The following is a 22,977-nucleotide window of genomic DNA, read 5'->3' on the forward strand; positions in this document are numbered from 1 at the left end:
TTACAATAAAGTACATTAATAAAAAGTCTAATAGCTATTAACTAGTTTGTGAAGAAGTATCGTTACCCTCATATACTGTACTCTCCCTTAAGGGTACATGACAATAATTGTTGGGTAATCAGATAATAAAACATGGATGATATATTGTTGAAGGCTTTCACGGCCGGAGAACGATGGCTGTTGTGGGTTTTCCGGGCTGTATTGCCGTGGTCTTGGCATTGTAGTTCCTGACGTTTCGCCAGCAGCTGTGGCTGGCATCTTCTTGAAGATGCCAGACACAGCTGCTGGAGAAACTTCAGGAACTACAATGCCAAGACCACGGCAATACAGCCCGGAAAACCCACAACAACCATGGATGATATAGCTATATGAAATGCAGTCACTAAGAAATTATTGCTTTTCAAAGATATACAAGCACACGGTTCAGACTCCAAAATCCCAACAGTCTTGTAACAAAGCTAGACTATACGATCAACATTTAGTGATGAGACTTGTTTCTGCACTTCCCATTTAATTTTAAAAGCAGATAAGCTGTTTAAAGTCACACAAGGAATGCATCCTTCATTCATTTCAACGTACAATTAAAGTGATTCACAGATAATGATTCACTGCAGTGAAAAACATGCTGGATTAGTTAGCTGGATTAGGCAATTAATTGCAACGTGGAATTTAAGTTACCTGGCTATCAAGTAATCCACTTTTAATTTTAACACCTTCTGCAGAATACTGGAGTCTCGGATAAGATACCGAAGGGCTCGTAGCCCTGCTGCTCGGACCTCTTTCGCTTCATTCAGTAAAGCTAACCGCAAACTACAAGGCAAAGAATGAGAAAAACACACAAGTTTTATATTACTGTAAATGGTCTCCCCACCATTATTGTTCTATGCGACAGGGCTGGGTCCATGTTTGGACACACAGATCTGCTGCCGCTAATACCTGAGGTATGAAGATCCTGAAATCTTTGTGAAAACCAAACTGTATTTTTCTTGCCAACATTACTCCTACTGCTGAAAACATCACATAGTATTAGTGTTGAGAGCAAGTTAGAATGCCAGCTGCCAAGAGGGCAAGGAAGAAATATCTGCCCTCCTTTTATACAGTCACACAATTCCAAGCACACAAAAGATTTAAAACATGCCAGCAACACAACATGGGTTGTGCTTCAAAGCTGAATAGAATCTCCTACTATTGCCAATTACTAAAATTCAACTAACAGTTCAGAGAGCATTCAACAATACTTACCATCTAAGCCACTGATGTCATTTTTTGGAAAGGAGGAGGAAAATGTGTGTGGCCCTACACTTCCTGTTTTGAAGCTCCTTTAGATAAAAACAATTCAGTGCTAAAGAGCTTATACTTCTCAAAAGGCTCAGCTGGATGGTCCTGCTTATACAAACAGAGGCCAATTGTTCACCACTTTCAGGGTCAGGGAGGATATTTCCCTGTGATCACATTGGTTAATGACAGAGTTCTTTGCTTACCTCTGCAGCTATTTCAGGAAATTATCTACCTTGGGGCCTTTGACTCTCCAGTTGCAGAGCCCATTCTTTTTATGGCTGGTACACATTAATGGGGTTTTTGTGTGAAGTTCAGAAGCAGGTATCTAGACATCTTCTAATATAATAATTCTTTATCACCATAGATAAGACAGAAGTTCTTTGTTTCTGTTATCCGTTGATGATTCTTATTAGAGTAATCTATAGCCAATCCTACATCCTCATCCCACATGCAATCTGAGCTATAATCTTGTTTTATAGGCTGTTTTATAATCAGAGGCCTTTTTGGTTCTTAGCACACTATATGGCAGTTAGGACAACCAAGCGGGTAAAATTATAGATGATCTCTAGCAAATGAACAACAGGAAAAAATTGACTGTAACTATTGTTACTGCAAAAGAATTGATTTCAGTGAGTGAACCAATCCTACTAAGGTGAGCACGAGCATTTTTAATATAACCTTTTATGGTTCCATCACAATACAGAAATGTGATATCTATACTCCTATTAGTATATTATAACGCTTGTCAGAGACAGCAATGTCTATATTTTCACTGATTTTAATGCAATAGTGCGGCTACCTTGTTCTGGAAGGAAAATTTTGGTTACTGGGCAGAAGTTTAAAATCTAAGACCTTAGAGGACCTCTGAGCTGCTTGATGTTTCACAGCCAGCTAGACAGACAGAGGATATAGGTCTCAACACACAAATAAGAAAGTAGTGCCAAGAAGTAGTGTTTAGAATTGGGAACTCTGCAGTACTTCATTATAAAATCAGCAGCATCTAAACATAAATTGAATAGACAAGACAAAAAAAAGGATAAAATCAATCCAAACTTAGAAACAAAATCCAACAGAAACAGAGAAAATAAAAATATTTTTACTTGGCAGCTAAAGCTCAACCATCCGAATGCCAGACAAATTCCTGTGGAGAGTTCCATAATTTTTACACCACCTCAGAAAAGGTCCCAGCTCTCATTCTTACTCACTTTACCTCCACAGAGAGAAATGCCTTTGATAACAACCAAAATTAACTTGCAAGTTCATATGGGAGCAAGTGAGCTTTCAAACACCCGAAGTTCCAGACTATTTAAGGCATTGTAGCTAATAACCAGTATTCTGAAATGTGACAAGAGTTCGATCTCCACCACTGTAGGTATTCTAAAAGTGTGTGGGGGGAGTTCCCTACATCTCAGCCGACAAGCAGCTTCACTGCTATGTTTTGAAGTCTTCAAAGGCAGAGCACACACGTACAGCAATAATTTAAACTGGCTATGAAGTGTGGCCCAAGGAAGCCAAAGCTGGTTAGAGGTCCTATATTCCACAGAGAGAGAACCGAACCTTCATTTGTAGGCAAGAAACTAAGATACAAATCTGCTCTTTTTAGGGGAAATGCAAAGTAGTTGAGGACACATTGATACCTTAGTTGCTAACTAAGGCATATTAAAATTTTGGGCTGTTTTTGCAACAAGAACCTGGAGGGCAAAATTAAGAGAAATCAGTTCTTGTCACCCTGACCGACCAAGTCCCAGCAATATCTGTCAAATCAGCTGGCTCCTCCAGGATTAAATTATGAATAGCTGATGTTTATCCACAGACTGGCCAAGCAACCATCAGCAACCAAGAGTATAGCAAAGAAGATTATGGTGTTGTAAATAACAAGATGCTTTCCATGGAACAAGGGTCAACGTGACCTTAAAATTTATGGTTCTCCTGTGACTGTGCTACTGGAGAAACTTTTCATAGTGTTGCAAAGATATTGTCTGTAGGGTAGATAAAAACAGATGTTTTACAAAATATTCTTTTTAATTCAGCTATATCAAGTTTATTTAAAAAATATTCTGGTGTACAAAAATGTCTGAATTTAATGTAAGCATATATTCTCTTGAAATTGAATTTACTTTTAAACTTACTAAAACTGTTTCTCTATGTACTTTGAGTAAAACATCTTTTTAATCATCATAGAGCACAATAGTTTATGAGTTTATATTATGGCTTTACTGCATCACTCCAGATGGTGCCCACCTGATATATTTGGACAACCTTTTGTTCCTGATGTGCCCAGTAACTACACCAGCTCCTATTTCTGGCTGGTATTATTTATTTTTGTATGGTGGGTGGGGCAAGCAGGGCAGTTATATGACAAAACAGACTTTGCTGTTTCTTACATAAGGACAAGCTTGTGTGGTTTCCCCATTACGGCTGCCAAATCAGTGCAGTGGCAACACGACACCCACATAGTAGGTTTCCCCAGAGTTTCCCTGTTCAGCCTTCCAGCACTGCCCATTCTCCCACTCCCAGCACCAACAAGGCCTTTTCAGGGTTGTTTTAAAAAAATGCAACCAAATATCGCCATAACAATCTTTGTACGAGGTTCTCCAGATTCCCAGGTTTCATTTTTACAAAAGCCCCTTTCTGTTGCAGAGATGTGACTTTTCCTTTGCATTTTTAAAACAGAAGGGGACTAGAGATTTACTTTTCACGTTTTTTAATTGAGAACCTGATACACAGATTGTTATGACCTTATAATGATATAACAATATTCAATTACCATTTTAAAAAGCCTCTGGGGACAGGAAATGGCTGATGTGAGGACAAGGGCAATCCCAACTTTCCCACTGACATGGGAGTCATCCAGGCTTTGTTGCAATCTTTCTCAAAACTTCACATGGCAAAGATCGGAGACAGGCTGGGGAAACCTCACGAGATGTGCAAATGCACCACAATGCTGTGGGAAAGTAGCAAAAAACCCCACACATCCCAACAGCATTTGAACCCAGGGGCAAATAACCTTAACAGCCTAAAGTCGAATGAATGCACAGAAGAAGAAATGCCTTCTAGTTTTTATCCTGACCAGCTCCTGCCAACAAAAATCTGCCATGGCTGAAGGCTTTAAAAGAAAAAAACAAAGAGAGAGGAAAAAAAGGAGATCCTCTCAGGATTCTTGAAGCATTAAGTTATCTGAACACAAGCAGTGTGTCATTTCCTAAGTAGTAAAGATACTCTTTAATATTTACAAAAGTTTTATATTCGACTTACTTCCTACTCTGCCCACAAAACAAAGCCTTGCAGAATTGCTGATGGTTAGGAATGCAGGCACAGAAATGAGAGAGGGAGCGTCTTATCTGGGTCAGAACCCCCTTTTAACTCCCAGCCAGCCAGCCTGAGAGCTGACCCAAGATAAGAGACTTGTGGCTTCAAAGAAACCGACAATGGATGCAGCGCCTCCTACTGGTCCTGCCTGACTTGACGTTGGCATTCAACTCTCAAATTCTGATAGGTGGATTTAAATCTGCTTTGAAATGACTGTGATTTTTATAATTTGAACACCTCAAATATTGCCAATTTTTTTTAAAAAAAGAATCCTTACCATATGATGATGTCTTCATAAGTGAAACCCAGTTTTTCTTCAGTATGCCCAGCATTACAAAGAAGCTGCAAGTAATAATACAAGCTTTCAGTTCTCTTTACAGTAAACTGTTCCATAAAAGACTCTGCAAGCTAAGACATAAATTTAATGTAAGATTTGTCAGATATCTTCAAGAACACACCAAGAATGTGGCACTTCTACTCTTAGTTTTGAAATTCACAGCCCTTTTAAAAACTCAGTCTACCTTCTGAACGTCCCAACCGAGCACACATTAACTGTTCTCCAGGTAAGTAACAGGTAACCGAAGAAGGGAGCTCTGACTCTCAAAAGCTTGTTAACTGAAAAAACTTGTTGGTCTCTAAGTTGCCGCAGACTCAGATCCTGTTGTTCTACTGCAGACCAACACAGCAAAAAGTAAGCAACAGCATGTATGAATCTGCCTGTACGACTAGTGGTATCCCTAACACTTGCATTAGAAAAACAGAACATAATCTCCTTTGACCTGGAACAGTAAAATGTTACAAAAACAAGCTCCTTCTGATTCCTTCTTCACATTGGGATGATGAGGCAGCAAGTGGCATTATACTGATTTCTTTAAAAAACTGATTTCTTTAAAAAAATTATCTGAAGAAAAGGCAAGGCACTGATAATTAGAGTGTTTTAAGAAAACTTTAACTGTTCTGATGTGTCTGGAATTCTGTCATTTCCTTAAAACAAGTAAGCAATCATCAGAGAATCATCAACTAAAAATTACATTAGGCGTAATTTATTTTCCTCTTCATTTCCCAGGAACAAACTCCACAAACACAGAGACTATATTTCAGGACAACTGCTTTACACCTTTGCCTAGCAGTTCTCTGGTATTTATAATTCTGGACTGCCTATGGTCACTCACTACTGCTTCTCTCAGCATGATTTGTAAAGGCAAGTCACTCACTGCTACCAATTTTGTTTATAGGACTGTAAATACAGATTAGTAAGGGGCATAAAAATTGTTATTATTTAGTATATGGGCTTTCATGTACACATTTATGAAGGATAAAGCTAGAAAAAGGAAATAAACGTTAAAGACATTTTTCCCAGCACTGCACAAAAGACTTACGCTATATCCCACAGATTAAATATTAACTGATGAGTAGAGTACTTTCACTGGGGAAAAATGTGTTAAAGCAATGTAACCACTTCGGAAAGGGGAAACTGTATGTTTGTTTACTGCAGTGTTTAGCTGGCAAGTCAAAATGAGAACAGTGGCTTATTGAACTGTATAGTAGTATTAAGAGTTATTTTATTCCGTTGCTGACCTGAACTATTGTATGCAGTTCTGTACATGCTTTAGTGTTTTTGCATATGCAAGGAGCTTCTGAAGCCTTTTCCTTATAATCTGCCTTGCGTCCCCTGACATTATGCCTATCCCTAAACATCGTTTCATACAGATTCACATACAACCCAAACTGTCCAACGCAGCCACTGCCTTAAGGATTTTTTTAGTAGAAATGTATCAAGTCTTGCTATTCAAAACTAAGAAAAGCTACTAATATCCAGGGCTTTTTTTCTGGGAAAATAGGTGGTGGAACTCAGTGGGTTGCCCTCGGAGAAAATGGTCACATGGCCAGTGGCCCTGCCCCCTGATCTCCAGACAGAGGGGAGTTTAGATTGCCCTCCGCGCCGCTTGGAGATCAGGGGCGGGGCCACTGGCCATGTGACCATTTTCAAGAGGTGCTGGAACTCCATTCCACCGCGTTCCTGCTGAAAAAAGCCCTGCTAATATCTATGAACTAGCCATTCGCATTCTGACTTTGGATGCTGTAAATACCTCAAGCCCACACTTAATTAGAGTATATTAAATATATCATCTGTCAAAACTGTCTATTCTATCTAGCTATTAGCTGAAAAAATGGAAACTAATAAAAATGACTGGCACAACTCTTGGATTCCTGGAATTAAATGTCTGGAGCTTGAACATCAATACAGGAATATTGCCTGGAGAATTTACTGTTATTTTAGGGCCAATGAGGTAGCTGTAGATGCAGTAGAGAAGAACCACCAATTCCTGGAATAGCTGATTTGTTTTAATTGCCAAAACATTACTTTAGGGTAGAGATACTAGCTTCCAAACCTTCATATTTCATCTCCCATATCTTTCATGATCACTCCCAGCCATTGCTAGATCATGCTGCAGGGTTGAGTCACAGAAGTTCAGGTCACCATGCCTTAGACAGCAGCTTAAAATTAGATTGATCAGAGACAGTGAAAGGAGGGAGGAAGAAAAATCCTTAGAGCTATACTTTTCAGGGTGCAATTTATCCCTCCTTAAGTGATAGTAAGAGTAAAGGAAAGGAACCATGTTTTCCCCAGATTCTTTCCAGTGTGTTACTCTCTTGATTTGAAAGCAGGATTTGAGTCCAGTGGCATCTTTGAGACCAACAAGATTTTCAGGGTATGAGCTTTCAAAAGTCACAGCTCCCTTCTTCAGATATCAGCAGGAATGGAGATCCCCGAGCCTTTATATTTCAGCCAAAAGATGGGTGGTATGTTATAAGAAAGGGCCTCAGGATGCAAAGGCACAATGCAGCATGATTAGGTGGAAGGAGTGTGGCTGTCCTCAAACAGAGAAACTTCAAGGGGAGATTACAATGCGAGATTGCTGTAATGGAGTTCATTCACAAATTCAAACAATGGATCCCCCTGGGCTGAATAGAGATTTGGAATTCTTATCTCACCACAGAAACTAATTTACGATCTAATCAAGCTGCATTATACCATTGTACTCTTACATCCTGATAGCTTCCTTTGCTACACCCCTCCCATCTAATCAAGCTGAACTGTATCTTTGCACCCTGATGCCCTTCCTTGCAACACCTCTCTCATTTTTGGCTGGGATATAAAGGCTCAGAGATTTCCATTCCTACTTGTATCTGAAGAAGGGAGCTCTGACTCTGAAAAGGTCATACCCTGAAAATCTTGTTGGTTTCTAAGGTGCCACTGGACTCAAATCTTACTGTAGACCAAAAATGGCTACCCATTTAAAACTACGTTGAGTTGACAGTGATCACAAAACCTTCCCTGAGCTTCCCATTTCTCCTTCAATCAAAGTTATATTTAACATGAAGGTAGGGCATGCAGTCCATCTGTATACTTATTTTATGTTGATTGATGGAAGTAGATGACATTACACTCTAAATTTTTGAAGGGGGATATAAGATTATTGTGTTCTCCATTTTCCACTGATCCGTGTTGAAAATACCATGCTCGGAAACAAAAGCATTCTTATAAATCATCTTGATTTTAGGAAAGCTGAGATATGAATAAAACAAGATAAGGCACCATCAAAATCTAGAGTCGGTCTTGCTGTTACTATTTCTGACAATTAGTTCATAATTTCAGCATTATAATTTCTACTCAACATTATGTGTAGATGCCATTTTTTAAATGTACAGTGGGAAAAAAATTAACAAAACACTAACTTTCAAAGAAAAAAATCTGCATACTGCTTAACTTTAGACCAGCTAACTCAAAGCAGAGCAACTGCATAGCATTGCCTCAGTTTAAAAACTTATCATCTCACTTTCCATACAGTAAACTATTGGTACAAAAAAACGGCACCAGGGAACAGGTGTCTCAGTGTCTTCTGCTCCATCCCATAAACATATGAAACCACCTTATATTGAGTCAGGCCTCTGATCATAGTAAGAATCATGGCAGCAGCTCTCCATGTCTCAGGTTCATGTCATCCGCTACCTGATACTTTTAACTGAAAAGGCTGGGGGTTTAATGCAAGATTTTCTGGCTGCCAATCAGATTTTCTACCACTGAGAGACAACCCCTCCCCCTTAAGTTTTTGCATTGTTCCCTCTTTAAGGCATAGCCTTTTCACCATCACCACCCTAAAAACAGGTTGCAGAGTTTAGAAGCAACTATATGTTGGTTTCATCAAAGGCAGTACCATTCCTTAAAACTCTTGTCACTCTGCCATGCAATCCAACTGCTCTTTTTTCAGCAGCAGCACTGACCAAAAATGTACTGGAAGGCAGCTGTTGTTTCCTCTTTCCAGTTCTCTGGGTCTTACTACCACTACTGTTCCTCCTTTGGGCCACAGCAGCCATGGGGTAACTGCCCACCTCCCAAAACACTGCCAAGCTTCCACCTAGCAGCCAGCTGTTGTCAGTTGTGTGGGTGGAGGGAGAAGGACTCTTTCCCTGGGCTGTCATCATTATGCTGTGGAATACAACAGCTCATTTCTTGGCATCATGAATGGCCAAGCATGTGCTAACAGGAAGAGACTGGTTCAGCCTCCTCCAGTCCTCAAGGTCCTTCTCTCGCCACTGTTCTATCACAAACTTGCTTAGGAATATAATATAACAAGCCTGGACCTGTGAAGAACTTGTGGAGGGATTCCTGATTGCAGCGGCAACCTGCTTCTTCCCTGCTCACTTTCCTGTTCCACAGTGGTAGAGGAGGGTGCAGGGGTCAGCAGGGGCTCCTGTACCCCCTCCTCACCATCACCATCACCTGCATGTTTTCTGGGAAGGGAGTGGGGGCTTCCACCACAGCCGCCTCATTCTCCTCCTCCCATGAAGGGAACAAGCTGCAAATACTGTTCCCCTTCCTGGAAGTGGGGGCAAGCAGTAAGTAACTCCTACTCCTACTCCCCCACCTGCCTGCACCTTTGCTGGTTTCGGGAGGGGGAGCTGCAATTCCTCCTCCCCAGCCCACCTACAGCTATGCCACCTCAACAGCAGGGTGAGTGGCAGCAGTGATGGTGGAATGCGTCTCACCTGACCCCTAGCTGCCACTCTGTGGGGAATGTGGGTGGTTTCTGCTCCCTCTTCCCCACACCCATCTATAATGCCATAGGCCATCGGAGAAGCGCTGGAGTATTGCCTGTGCCTGTATGTGTTTGTCTTTGAAGGGATTTAACCACCACCACCCCCTTTTTAATTTTCAGATTTTTATGCAAACCTTAATTTAAAAGTTAAAGTTGTTTTTAAAAATCTGTTTTTTGTCTCCACAGCCACAGTCTACAGAGTTAAGTATCTGCAGATGAGGCCATGTTGATTATTAAATATATCGATGATTCAGCTTTTCAAAAGTTCTGATACTTTTCTTGACCAATGTTGCTTCATCATGAAAAAGTCATGTTGTCATACTTCCTTAGGAACCAGTTCTTTGAAAATCCCCCAAAGTGCTGTTTACCAGAAACAAGAATATGAAGACAGCATTCAAAGCACTGTAGCACTTAGTGGGTAAGAACTGGACTTGGCTGGTGGGTTTAGGATACCTTTGCCAAAAAAAGGTTGATTTCAATGGGCTTAGACTGGTTTTACTGCTCTTCGGATTGCAATTCCAGTGACTTCAGTAGTCTGAAGAACATTTTCTATATAAATGATGACAAAAAAGTGATGTAAGAAGAGGAACAGCAGAAAGTGAACTACAAGCTAAGAGCTAGCTTCCTAAGTGAATTCATGTAGGACATTTTCTTATTTTGTGCACCTTGGTACTGAAAAGTAGCTATAAAATCAAAGCAACGGCCTGAAGGCTCTAGCTGTTCTAGTATCTCAACAGCTGTAGCTCTACGTGCTTCAAATCTGATTTCTGATGTTATTAGACTTGTTTTCTAACTGATAATTTTCAAAAAGACAATTGCTTGATTGAGGCTTCATAAAAATGTGGTAATAGCAACCACACAAACATTCTCTGAGTTTCTGCTGGTCAGGCGTTAGCTACGCTTGTTACTTGATATAGAGAAATCACGTCAAGCAAGAGACACAACTGTGTGACACTCACATGGTTGGAAGATCACATCACTAGTTCCCTCTGTCTTTCCCTAAATAGGAGATTTAATTCTTGGGACATACTTCAAACAACAGACTCATATAAGAGCCCCAACACAAAGTTTAGCACCCTACAGTCAATGAAAGTCATCTGAGGACATCACCGGATAAAAAGGATAATCTTTCACAAGGGTTTTTTTTTGGGGGGGGGGTATATTTTCAAGGGCTGCAGGAATGGGCAAGATGACAAAAATCATTCTACCAGCTGATCTCTGTTTATTTATTTATTTTATCGGATTTCTATTCTGCCCTCCCTGCGAGCGGTCTCAGTGCGGATTACATTATTTTCTGGTTTTCTGGATCTACCCACCACCTCTAAGATACAGAATTTCTCTCTCTTTTAAAGGCTCAAATTCTATGAGTAAGTTCTACTTGAACTAGAGAGTTTCTGCTGCAGAAATTCCTCTTCCGCTAAAGTTTCCATTTGTGCAAGGATCTATTAAAATCCACAGATCTTGTGAAAAGGAAGTTTGAGTGAAACAGGAAGTGTATTCTGCAGTAGACTATCTAGCCTGCATAGTACCCACTCACAGGAGCCAAGCCAAGGATGTTCTAAAAGGCTGGACCCACAGAGGAACTGTTTCAAAGAGCCAGTTCTTTCCTTCATGTCTAAACTTTGATGCCTGGCAGATGAATTCATAAACCTAACGATTACTGGAAAAAGCTGCTTCAGTTGACAGGCAAGTTCTACCTCTGCCATTTGATCTGTGATAGAACATTTACACAGAAGTTAACATTACATATTATAGGCATCCAGAGACAAACAAGCCAAAATGAGGAAAGACCAGCCCATCCTGAAAGCTCTTGAGGTTTACCACCTGAAGCCACCATAGTGTTACTAAAAACCTACTATAGCTGTGATCTTATATAAACTCACGTCACTGTATATGCAGTCGGATAATATACCCCAAACATATCTTATTAGTGTTTTTTTGGCCAAAGTACCCCAAAATCGCAGCAGACAGGCTGCCCTCTCAAAACCCTCCAAGTTTCAAGAAGACGGAGTCAAGGGGTCTGACTCTACGGGCCCTTGAACAAGGTCCCACCAGCCAATCTCCAATGTTTTCTTACCGGGGGGGGGAGGGGGGATCTGATGTTTTCTTCCAGACAGAAGCCAAGACTAAAACATACAAAGAGCAACCAGCCACCCAAAAAGATCTAACAAAGCCCAATAGAACCACGGCATCCCAGCAGAACCCACTTATCAGCAGAAGGAAGGCAAAGAAGGCTCATATTCTTTTGCAGCCATATGCAGAAACTTTTTTTTTTGCCTTTTGGAGACTTAGAGCCAAGCTACAAGTGATGCCTGACACAGGTTGGACACTTGTCAGCATCCCTCAAGTTTTGATGGGAAATGTAGGCATCCTGGTCTTGCAGCTGTAATGGAGAGCCAAGCTGTAAAACCAGGATGCCTACATTTCCCATCAAAACTTGAGGGATGCTGACAAGTGTCCAACCTGTGTAAGGCATCACTTGTAGCTTGGCTCTCAGGGGAAAGGAGGGAGAGAGGTGAGGCAATAGACTCAATCAGCAAGTTAGGGAGAGAAAGCTTTGTCTTAACTATTTAAATTTGTTCTCCCCAGAATAATAACTATCTTAAATACTACAATCAATATCATCTTAATGTTTTATTGCTTTGCGAGCTGCTTTGTGAGCTGTGACTCACAAAAGTTCATTCCCTACCACAAATTTTGTTAGACTTATAGGTGCTACTGGACTCTTGCTCTTCCTAAATTATGTTAGCAGAACTATTCTCAAAATATCTAAATCACAGCACAGGCTCCAGCAAATGCAGAAAATGTTCTGTTACCCACAGCCAAGTTTGTTAGATTTCTGTTTTAATATTCACTGAAAATAGAGCATCGAAAATAAATCACCTGTCAATAGATGATCAGACAGGAAAGCTCTCAAAAGTGTTGGTGATTTTTGTTCCACTCCACAAGTGACTAACACAGGTATGTGTAAAGGTTGGCTAGTAAAACTTTACAGGCTAGTAACTTTTAAGGATTTATTTGAATGGCTGAGAAAGACCATTATAATTATCAATCTGTTCTACTTACTTTTTAAATGCGTCAAGATTAGCAACAATCTCTTCAAATGAAAACCGTCATTCAAATGAAATTGCACCCAAAGATTAGAACTGTTTTATAAAAAGCCAACCTGCATTCCATGTTAAATTCTGAAAGCACAGCCCAGATACTGACTAGCTTTGAATGAATTAACTGTTGTTCTGTTCAGGGTTCTTGACTTGATACAAAAGAAGGCAGCCAGATCAGAAAGGCTTAAACAAACGAACCTTCGGTGCAGAAAGAAAGTTATCATCTCTGACAGCTGACAGCAGGTTTCCAACAACAGATATTGTGCGGAGGGGACGGGGGTGTGTGTGTGTGTGCCTATAGGTTATACTCTTCATTTCCACCAGGGGTCATCTCACAATATATAGGATCTGCTTCTGCACAAGCACACAGAGCCCATTCTAACTATGGACATTTTGCTACTTACTACTGGATAGGCTGTCCTCTTATGTAAAAGAATTCCAAGAGAAAATGCAAAGATGAAGATTCTGTGCAAAACTAATGGGGCACATAAAGCAAGAATGTGATATTTCTAATTCAAAACAACAAAAGCTGATAGCCAAATAATAAAGCAGAGATAAATAACTGGAGTCCAAGCAACTCAACCAATGAAAAGAAATCCACCTTGAATTTCACTGCGAAAGGCAGACTATAAATAACGTAAGTAACTCACATTTTCAAAATTCACCATTTGGTTATGAAGACTTTAAATATAGATGATCCATAACACACCTTGTACTGCTTTTGTCCACACGCATTTTAGAATGCAGGAATCATACTGTCATAATTTCAAGACAAATTTGCTCAGAAAAATTTTGTAGATGCTAGCTTTTTTATAGTAAATAAAATTTTTCTATTACAAGTTTCAAACAGTCCAGGATCATTAAATATCTTCATTATAATATAAAGCTCACAAGAACCATGTTGTTTTGAAGTAATCAATATCAGGCAGTTTAGCTATTATTCTACTTAACACAACATTAATTCACCATAACATTTTACAATCCGAACATTGGTTGTTAATTCATCTAGCAATCTCTTTAACATGAGAAATAAAACCAGAAATGCTTTAAAAGTTATAAAAGTTCTTACCTTGGTAAAATTATTCAAGTGGCCAAGCTTTCTCATATTCGAAACCCCCTGCAATTTGGCCACATTTTGGAGAATCTCTCTCAGGTTTTCAGAAGGGTCTGCAAAATAACAGATTATAAGGAAAACACAAGTTAGGTGAACAACATTCATACTAGTTCCTTCAAAAGATTTCAGTTAAGAGCTCTTTGATTTAAAAAAAACATCAAATTCCATTTCCAGGGAGACTGTCAATGTTCTGGTAGAAGGACAGGAGTTTGAAGAAAGGGAAAAGTGGATGATTACAGAAATACAAATGTGCTCCTTGTTGAAACATAAGCAATATACTCTAACTGATATAAAGCCTCAATGAAATATAATTATCTCAACAATCAATATAGCCACAACCGAACCACCTTTGAAATGTGCATACCACATTGCACATGCAACACATTTCTCTTATTTTTCTTAAGACTACTATAATTTTATTGCATTTAAATCTTTGATAACAGTTACACAATTTCCATGTTAATGACCCCTTGGACAGTGCCAGCCATTTTGATCTAATTTCTTCTGCAGGTGCCACACACCTCCAAATCAGGAAGACTGAAATTCTGCTACAGCTGGTAAGAGTCAAATGAACATTTACTAGCATCTTAGTTGCAAGGGGAAACTGTGCGCTAGTAAACGTATATGGAAAATAACATTTTCCAGTTTAGCTTACGAAGCAACCGAACTGAAGAACTAAACCAAAAATTTTCTCTGATGCTCTTTGATAAATATGGTACTCACATGGACCATACTGAATCCATTTTCTACTAATCTTCCTTGGCATCCACCTTTATGAACCTGAGTTGCAAGTTTGTTATTCACCCACTTGGCTTATTTACAGGATTGTGTCATATGCCTCCAAATTAAAAATTCTTACTAAAATAAATGAACTTTTATTTTGTGCAAAATCATCCCTGTAGCCAACCACTATGAACCAGCACATCATTTAAACAGTGCATTAATTGGTCAGCAGGCTGCCACACACTAAAAGCCATCCAACCTCACTCCTGTGGTTGAAATTCCTTACATATTATACCAGAACTTTAGGGGATTGTAGACATTAAAGGAAGAATAGGTTGTTATGCTATCCAATTTGAGAAGTTCAGGATTACTTTGGAAGGCAGGGGACCCTAGAGAGAACATTTTGTCCCATTTCAAGTGCAAGCACTACAAGCCACAAGCAAAGGGAGATGAAAGAGAATGGTGTTGGTATATAAGTACCACTAACAGTTTGTTATAACCTTTAATTTCAAGAGTACATAATGGATGGGAACAGTTGCTTCCCTATAATTTAGCTTCACTGAAAATATAATTAAGCTGATTCCTATTCTTTTGTTTTGTGCTTTTAGTATAATATTGGCAAGAGCTACCCTGGCTTTCAAAGCTTTTGGCTATGGAAGTGATTTGGTGTAACATCTCAAATACAAACTGCTTCAGAGCCTTCTAGAATGTTTCATTTAATTGTTTTGTGAACAGAAAACAAGACACTTCCTAAACAAGAGTTCTAAAAAAAAAAAACCATTTTAATGCTGTCAGATGAGCATGTTTTCTCTAAGATATGGAAGGGGGGGAACCCTTGAAACATACCTTTAAAAACTTTGAAGATGCTTTCTAAAGTGGCATTGATATGAGGAAGTTGGGACATACCTCAGTAGTGAAGTCTTACCCCATTGCAAACTTATATTATTAGTTTCACAACATAATATGCATACTTATAACTTAACATATAAATCTGTACTATTTATTTATGAAATCTAGAAAGTATAAGAATACAATGCAATGGTACCCAATTATTCAAGATAATGAAAACCAAGGTGGATTACAAAGGGCTTGAAGGAAATCTGTCTAAACTGGACTAGGGAGCAACAACGCAGCAAATGACATTCAGTGTTGATACATATTAAGGTAATGCACACTGAAACAAAAAATCCTAACTTTAATGTGTGCTGATGGGGCTGAGATTAAGATAGAAAGAAACCCTGGGATTGTAGGAGAAAGCTTGGTGAAAATGTCAGGGATGATCAGCAAACGGATTGAAAATAATATGGCCAATATTGTAATGCTCTTGTATAGAATTAACGGTTCTCCCTGACTTCGAATACTATGTATAGCCCTAGTTGCAGAGCTGGAAAAAGCACGGAAGAGTCCTTGGCCTTTATGTCTCCATTTGTTGACCCACCAGGGAAATTGGTTGGCCACTGTGTGAAGTTTGCAGGACTAGACAAACAACCGAGTCTGATCTAGCAGGGCTGTATGTATGTTTCTATGCAAAGTTATTCCCGTCTAAATTCACTGAAATCAGTGGGCTTAAACTGGTATAATTTAAACCAGAACATCATTTCGACAATCACAAATAGTTACAACAGGACAATCACTATATTTGGATATCAAGTTAAATTTTGTCGCAATCAAAAGAATGAACTCTTCAATAGTTTGCGTCAATGGCAAAACTTACTTCACTGATTAGAGAAGAGAGTTACATTTTTGACTGAATGGAAGCCATTTATAAACTTTTTACATGAAATAGATAATAATGACTTCATGGCATCTGGATTTATGGATTAAGAATCATGAACAATAGAAAAAAGAGGACTCTTATGCTTAACATAGAATAAGTGATACTTTGAAAATGATGTATATTTGTTGCAGAACCCAATTTGTAGTTTCATTTTAATTTTTTTCTTTTTCTTGTTTGTTATTTTATGTTTACATGTATTGTAAGTGTGTGTGTTTTTTTAGAATGTTGTGTTTCTTTACCTTTTATGTTTATTGTTTATAGCTTTTATGTTACTGTTTATAGCTTAAGTAAAGAAAAATTTTTCTCAAAGACAAACAATCACAAATAGTTACAACAGGACAATCACCATATTTGGATATCAAGTTAAATTTTGTCACAGCCAAAACACTGTTCAACAGTGTATTATCATCAGATACACTACAGCACACTAACTGGACAAAATTAGACATTTAAAAAGTGAACTTATTGCTGAAAATGTTAACCAATACTTCATTTTCCCAGGATCTTTTAAAACTGTATTCCATTATCAAGCATCCATCTTCTTCTTCTTCCTGAACTCACAAATATGTGGTTCACCCCTATACTACTTTGTGAAAACTTGAAAGGTGCCGAGTTGTGATTGAAATTTTCTGGGGAGAGGGAATAGGACTTGGGAGTGTTTGTAGAGCTGTGGGGATAGCACCCTCGAATGAAATTTGCTAAGGAACAGGTAATGGCAAATGTGCTTGACAGGGAGGTTGCACTGATGAATGGGAAGGTTTTTTTAAAAAAAAGTCTTAAAGGGCAGTATGTAAGAGAATTACTTTAACAGTTTTGATGTGAAAATTGCTTCAAGCATTTGAAGTCTTGTGCTTCTTGCAAAACACAGCTAGAAAGCATGAATGGCATCGTGATCTAAAATGAGTGTACAGAATATCATTAATGTGTCTGCATGACATTTTTGGCTCTTCTTGTAATTTTATTCTCTCCCCCCGCAAAAAAAAAAAGCATGATGCCAGTTTAACTGACTACCTACTTCTATGAACTCAACAAGAAAACTGCAGATAGTTACATATTAGCTTTAATCTGGATGCCCTGGCAGGAGGTTGCCAACTGTCATGTATGCATGCCATTCATGTATCTGATCTGTTCACTGTATTGATATATTGTATGCTTTCATGCCATGCTCATATAATGTAGCCACTATAATCATGCCATCCTTGGCCTGCCTGAAAACGAAAGTACTAGTGCTGATTTCACAGAGAAAGTAACCAGCCTGTTATCTCTGAAAGTATGCTTGTTGACCTTGCAGCTGTACTGTAACTCTTTACAGGGGAAAGAGGGAGTTTTGATTCCTTGTGATCTTCTGCCTTTCTCTGTCCAGACAAAGCTATTATGTTCTCATGGAACTTTTTACGATTTTCACGCCTAAATGCTAAGTGCTCAAATGGAAGGGGAAATTGTGCTCCATATATCAATAGTGCATATGCTTGTACAACCATTCCTGCCAACTTACTCATCTATGGATGTACCCATGAACTTAATGGATCTCTAAATCAAAACCTTTTCAACCAATGCACTGGAGTGCTTGTTGTGAGGGGTTTGGGAGTCTATATACCATGGACTGCAGTGTCGTCCCTAGAACTGACACCAACTTCTAGGTGGGACCTGGAGAACTCTCAGAATTACAAGTAATTTCCAGTCTAGAGAGCTCAGTTCCCCCAGATAAAATGGCTGATATGCAGGGTGAAATTTATGGTATTATAACCCATTGAAGGCCAGTCCCTCCCAAACCTGCCTTCCTCAGGCTCCACCCCTGAATTTTCAGAATTTTCCAACCTGGAATTGGTAACCCTAATCAGCAGCATCTGTGAGATGAGTCATTTCTTACGAGACTAGGCTGAAAAACTAGCAACACCTCATCTCCCCATCCGACACAGTTAACTCTAACAGTATCATCTATACCAGGGCTCCCCAATGTACAAACCCACTGACTCCTTTCCTGGTGCCCTCCAATGTTTCTAGTAAGTGGGTGGGCCAGGTGAGGTTTTTCCTGGCAGGGCTTCTCAGTGGAGAACTGATTGACTGAGCAGATTTCTTAAATTGCTTTTGGTAGCAGCTGCAATAACAACCCAAGGTTCTTTACTGTGTGACTAAAGTATAGGTCCCAGGTGTATGTCAGAAACATTTTTAAACAATATGCTTATTTTAAAAGGCATCCTGTTAAGCAGTTCCTACCTGATATGTTGAAGTGTTGCGATTTAAATTATGCATAACCTCACTTCCTAACATTTTGCAGTTGACCCCATCTCCTCCAGCAGTTATTTTTTGTTTGGCTCCACCTCTTGCAGCCACCACCCCGTGTCAGAATCCCAAAAGCACCTGTAGGCTCAAAAAGGCTGAGACTCCAATCTATACCATGGTAAGATTCAGACAGCACTACAATGCATTTTACTTGAGGCTACCTTTGAGGACTACTTGAACTACCAATGTAGCAACATGGTTAGCATGTTGACTACAACAAAAAAAGATTTCCCTCTGCTATGTATCTCACTAGGAAAACTGAAATTAGTGACTTTCCTTCAGTTTAACCTAACTCACAGGGTCTCTGTAATGATAAAACAGGAAGAGGATACAATGTATACCATCCTTAGTTCCTCTGGGAGGAAGAATTAGATTAAACAAACAACTCTGACTGGTTCAAAATATGGCTGCTAGAGTACTGATTGAACCTGACCAGCTTGGCAGTCTTGAAGCATTTCACTGGTTTCCAGTGTGTTTCTAGAATCAATCAAAACTGCTGGTTTTGACCAGGGGTATCTAAAGGATTGTCCTCTTGCATACAAAAGTTCCTGTGCTCCAAAGTCATTTTCAGTAGCCCTTCTCCAGGTCCCTAAGTATTCAAAGATTAGGTAGCTGGTGATCTGAGATAGGGTCATCTCCACAATGGCCACATCCTCTCCACCCTCTCCATTACTTTCATGGCACCCACTCCATTTTTAGACATCAAGTTAAACCAGTTTTAATGAATGATAGATATTGATGCCTGTTATTTTAGTTGCCTCAGTTTCAACAGATATTGTTTTATATATTAGAATTTTATATATTTGGAAGTGACCTTGGAAATTTCAAGCTTTTCAGAGTATAAATATGTTAAATCAATATGTTTAATTCTCAGTGTGAATCTAGCCATGGAAATTTACATCTGGAGACTAGAACCATGAACAAACAAGACAGAGCTTTCGACAAACCCAAGAAAAGCCCCAGGTTTGCAGAAAAGTCCTTTAAAAAAGATTTTTAAAACCCAAAATAATATAAGCAGCGTCTGTAGCTTTAAGAAATGAATGCCCTCAGTGACTGTTGCCACAACAGTATTGTCAGCTTTCCAGTCTTGCTTACTGTTGGAGGGGGGGCAGGGCCCTTTGTTGGGTTGTTTTGGCCTATGAAAGAAAGAACTGGGGCCAGGCCTGGCAGCAACCAGGCAACTTGCTACTACCTGACTTGCATGACTCACTCAGGCCCAGAGCAGCCTACCCATGAAAGCTAATGTAATGTAGAGATTAGAAGAGTCAGACTAGTATCTGAGAGGCCCAGGTTCAAATTCCCACTCTGCTGTGGAAACTCACTTGGTAACCTTGGGCCAGTTACACATTCTCAATCTAACCTACTTTACATCGTTGTTGTGAAATAAAACAGGGAATAGGAGAATGCTCAAAACTGCTTTGGGTCCCCTTGGTAGAGAAAGGTAAGGTATAAATGAAGTAAATAAACAATAAATACAGGCGAGGGGGAAGATAAATGATGGGTGGGAAGGAGAAAAGCAAGCATGAAAAGAAAATTATAGGGGGGGGCAGAAAGAGGAAAAGAGAAAATAATGTTTGGAATTCAACCATGCACTTTGTATCATCATTGGGTTTTTGGATGCCAAATAAAACCATTTATTTTTATTCAGAATTTCTGTGAAGTATTCTGCTTGAGAGTTTTCTTTCACTCTTCTCCTCTTTTGATTTTGATTTACTGTGATCTGCCCCTCCTGTTTTCTTGCTGGTCCTTATTGCTATCCATAATGTTTATATTATATTGTGCTATTAATGTATTAAAGGTCTATTAATGTATTCTAATCCTGTTTAACTGTTTTATTGCAAATTTATTACTTATTTTTAATTATACTATTGTAAACAATAACAAACTGGAAGCCACTTTGACATCTATTATGATCAGAGAGTGAGATATAAGTATTAGGAATAAAATGAATGATCGTTAATTAGTCTGGTGATAAGAAGCCAGGAGACTCGGGAAATACCTCAGGAAAGGAGGCATGGCTCAATGGCAGAGCATGTGATTCGCATGCAGAAGCTGCCATGCTCAGGCCCTGGTATCACCAGTTAAAAGGATCAAGAAATGGCGCACTCTCCTCCATAAAGTCTGCAGGATCTGCTCCTCTTTCAAACACAGGTTAAAACTGTTCTGTTTTGTCAGACCTAATGGATCGTCTTTCACTGGGCTGTTTTCCCCCCTATATACCTTTTCAATATAATGTGAACTCTTTTTAAGTTGTTTTAGATAAAAGCGAACTATCAGAACACCACCATGCGGGAGCCACTCAGGGAACAAGGCAGGACAAAATGTTTCAAATTCAAGTAGCATAAAAGTTCATATACAAAACGTGCACATTATTTGCCTGTGCCTTTCACTAGAGCAAAACCCAAAATGCATTATTAAAAAAGGAACATGTGGAACATGATATTGCAGAAAGATATTATTTACAGAATTATAAAGGAATTTTTTACTATACCATATGAATTACATACAAGACTCTTTTAAAGATGAAATGACAGTATGCAGTCTCAGTCATTTGATTTCTATAAAGTCCCAAGGCCTATAACTGTGCATCTTACAGCCTGTTAATTTTAAGGCAAACTTTCACATCAGCTGGCATACATCAAGCAATGCTTGGCAGAGCACTCATCAGGCATTCAACTTCTAGAGGAGACTGAAACTAATATTTTGCTCTCTACCATTACAACAATATTCCTATACCATAATCTTCTTGTGGTGTGTCAAGCCTTGGAAAAATCCAAATGCACAGTCGCCAGGAAGTAGAAATATTCAGAAATGTAAGGCTGGCACTTCAAAATTTGATCAAGCCTAGCAAAATTCAAAATACAGTCTGAGCCCTGATGTACAAAACCTTTATATTGAATGTTTTGTGTTTATAATGGCACCACTGAAGTTGCGCTGCATCTTACACATGAGATGTTGCATTGCACCTCACCTATATGACAGCTACCAAACATTATGGTCACAAGCTTTTTAAAATGCCATCAGAAAACTTACTTTTTCAAATTATGTCACTATACAGTATAAAAGACTGCTGATCAGCAACATTACAGAAGAAGCATGTGATCTCTTCCAGAGATATGAAAACCACTGTAGTCAGACCACTATCTCTGTTTTGTTCAGCTAAGCAGCAGCAGACACACTGAACAAAACTGTCACAGGTACTTGTGGCATATAATAGAACCAAAGCGGTCTATATATTAAGAAGAAAATCACACAGAAAGGAATAGCAAATGCTTGACTCAATTTTTCCCAATTGCTGTTTGGCTTGAAGTCATTCACACCCCCAAAAATTCATCTGATCAGTAATCTAGTATCAATTTCAGAGCAAGATAGAAGAGATCTGAAGATGCAAGGCCTTTTCCTTTCAGCAAAATGTACATTGTACAATAAAAATGCAAAGTACAAGGCCTACGTCAATATGCATATATGTTAAAAGCTCTGAGAAATTCTGCTGAAGACTGCTTGTGATATCAATACTAGACAGCACTCAGAAAGAACTCACTGTAGGATACCTTCGTGCCAGAAGCAGAAAATTCAAATGGCATCAACTTTTCAAGTAATTAATATGGAATAGAATCCCTGGGAAGTTCTCCTAGGCAAGGCCCACTAAACGAATGACAACCCTGGAAGAGTCCCATGAACCATCTAATGCCATCATGTCAGAAAATGGTGTTGTATTGGAGGATGTTGGCAGCTTTATCTGTGTAAGTGTTCAGGAATATAGGATGCAAGTTTCTGAACTGTTTAAGTACCATGACTAAAGTACATTATCATCTGGATCTGGCCTGCAGATGTGCGAGTTAGGAATAACAGTTTAAATATTTTGAGGTTGCTATGCCTTAGACATCAAAAGTATCTGACTTAAAAATAGATGTATTCCTCGAATGGTAAGCACTGCTACTCGAATGGAAGAAAAATAAGTATTTTGCACGGACACTAAGTCAAGTGACAAGTTATGAACTTAGTATGCACAGAGCTCAGTACTCATAATCTGAAAGTATGCTGTAGCTTCAACTTTTCAAAAACAGGGTAAAAACTAAAACTAGAATTCAATATTAAAAGACAAGTGGAAAGTTAGCAATCATTCTCTATTGAGCACATTCTATTCAATATTTGTACTGTTGTGAGAGCAGATGGTACAATAGATAGCATTAAACTTGCACAGTCTGGGTTCAAATCCCTGCACATCCATAAAGCTAACCCTTTGGTTCAGCTACTCACTCTCTTAGTCTAATCAATATCAAAGGG

General features: G+C 39.0%; 1 protein-coding gene across 1 annotated transcript in view; it reads right to left on the bottom strand.

The window, feature by feature from the left end:
• RICTOR (RPTOR independent companion of MTOR complex 2) overlaps window positions 1-22,977 on the bottom strand; it is an 80,889-nt gene that overhangs the window by 46,712 nt on the left and 11,200 nt on the right. Inside the window, exons 3-5 of the mRNA XM_054986497.1 lie at window positions 13,863-13,960; window positions 4,865-4,929; window positions 679-810 (exon numbers count right to left, since the gene is read on the bottom strand). Coding sequence (XP_054842472.1) covers window positions 679-810; window positions 4,865-4,929; window positions 13,863-13,960 — 295 coding nt within the window. The remainder of the gene's footprint in view (window positions 1-678; window positions 811-4,864; window positions 4,930-13,862; window positions 13,961-22,977) is intronic.

This window comes from Eublepharis macularius, chromosome 8 (assembly GCF_028583425.1).
Source record: "Eublepharis macularius isolate TG4126 chromosome 8, MPM_Emac_v1.0, whole genome shotgun sequence".
Lineage (NCBI taxonomy): Eukaryota > Metazoa > Chordata > Lepidosauria > Squamata > Eublepharidae > Eublepharis > Eublepharis macularius.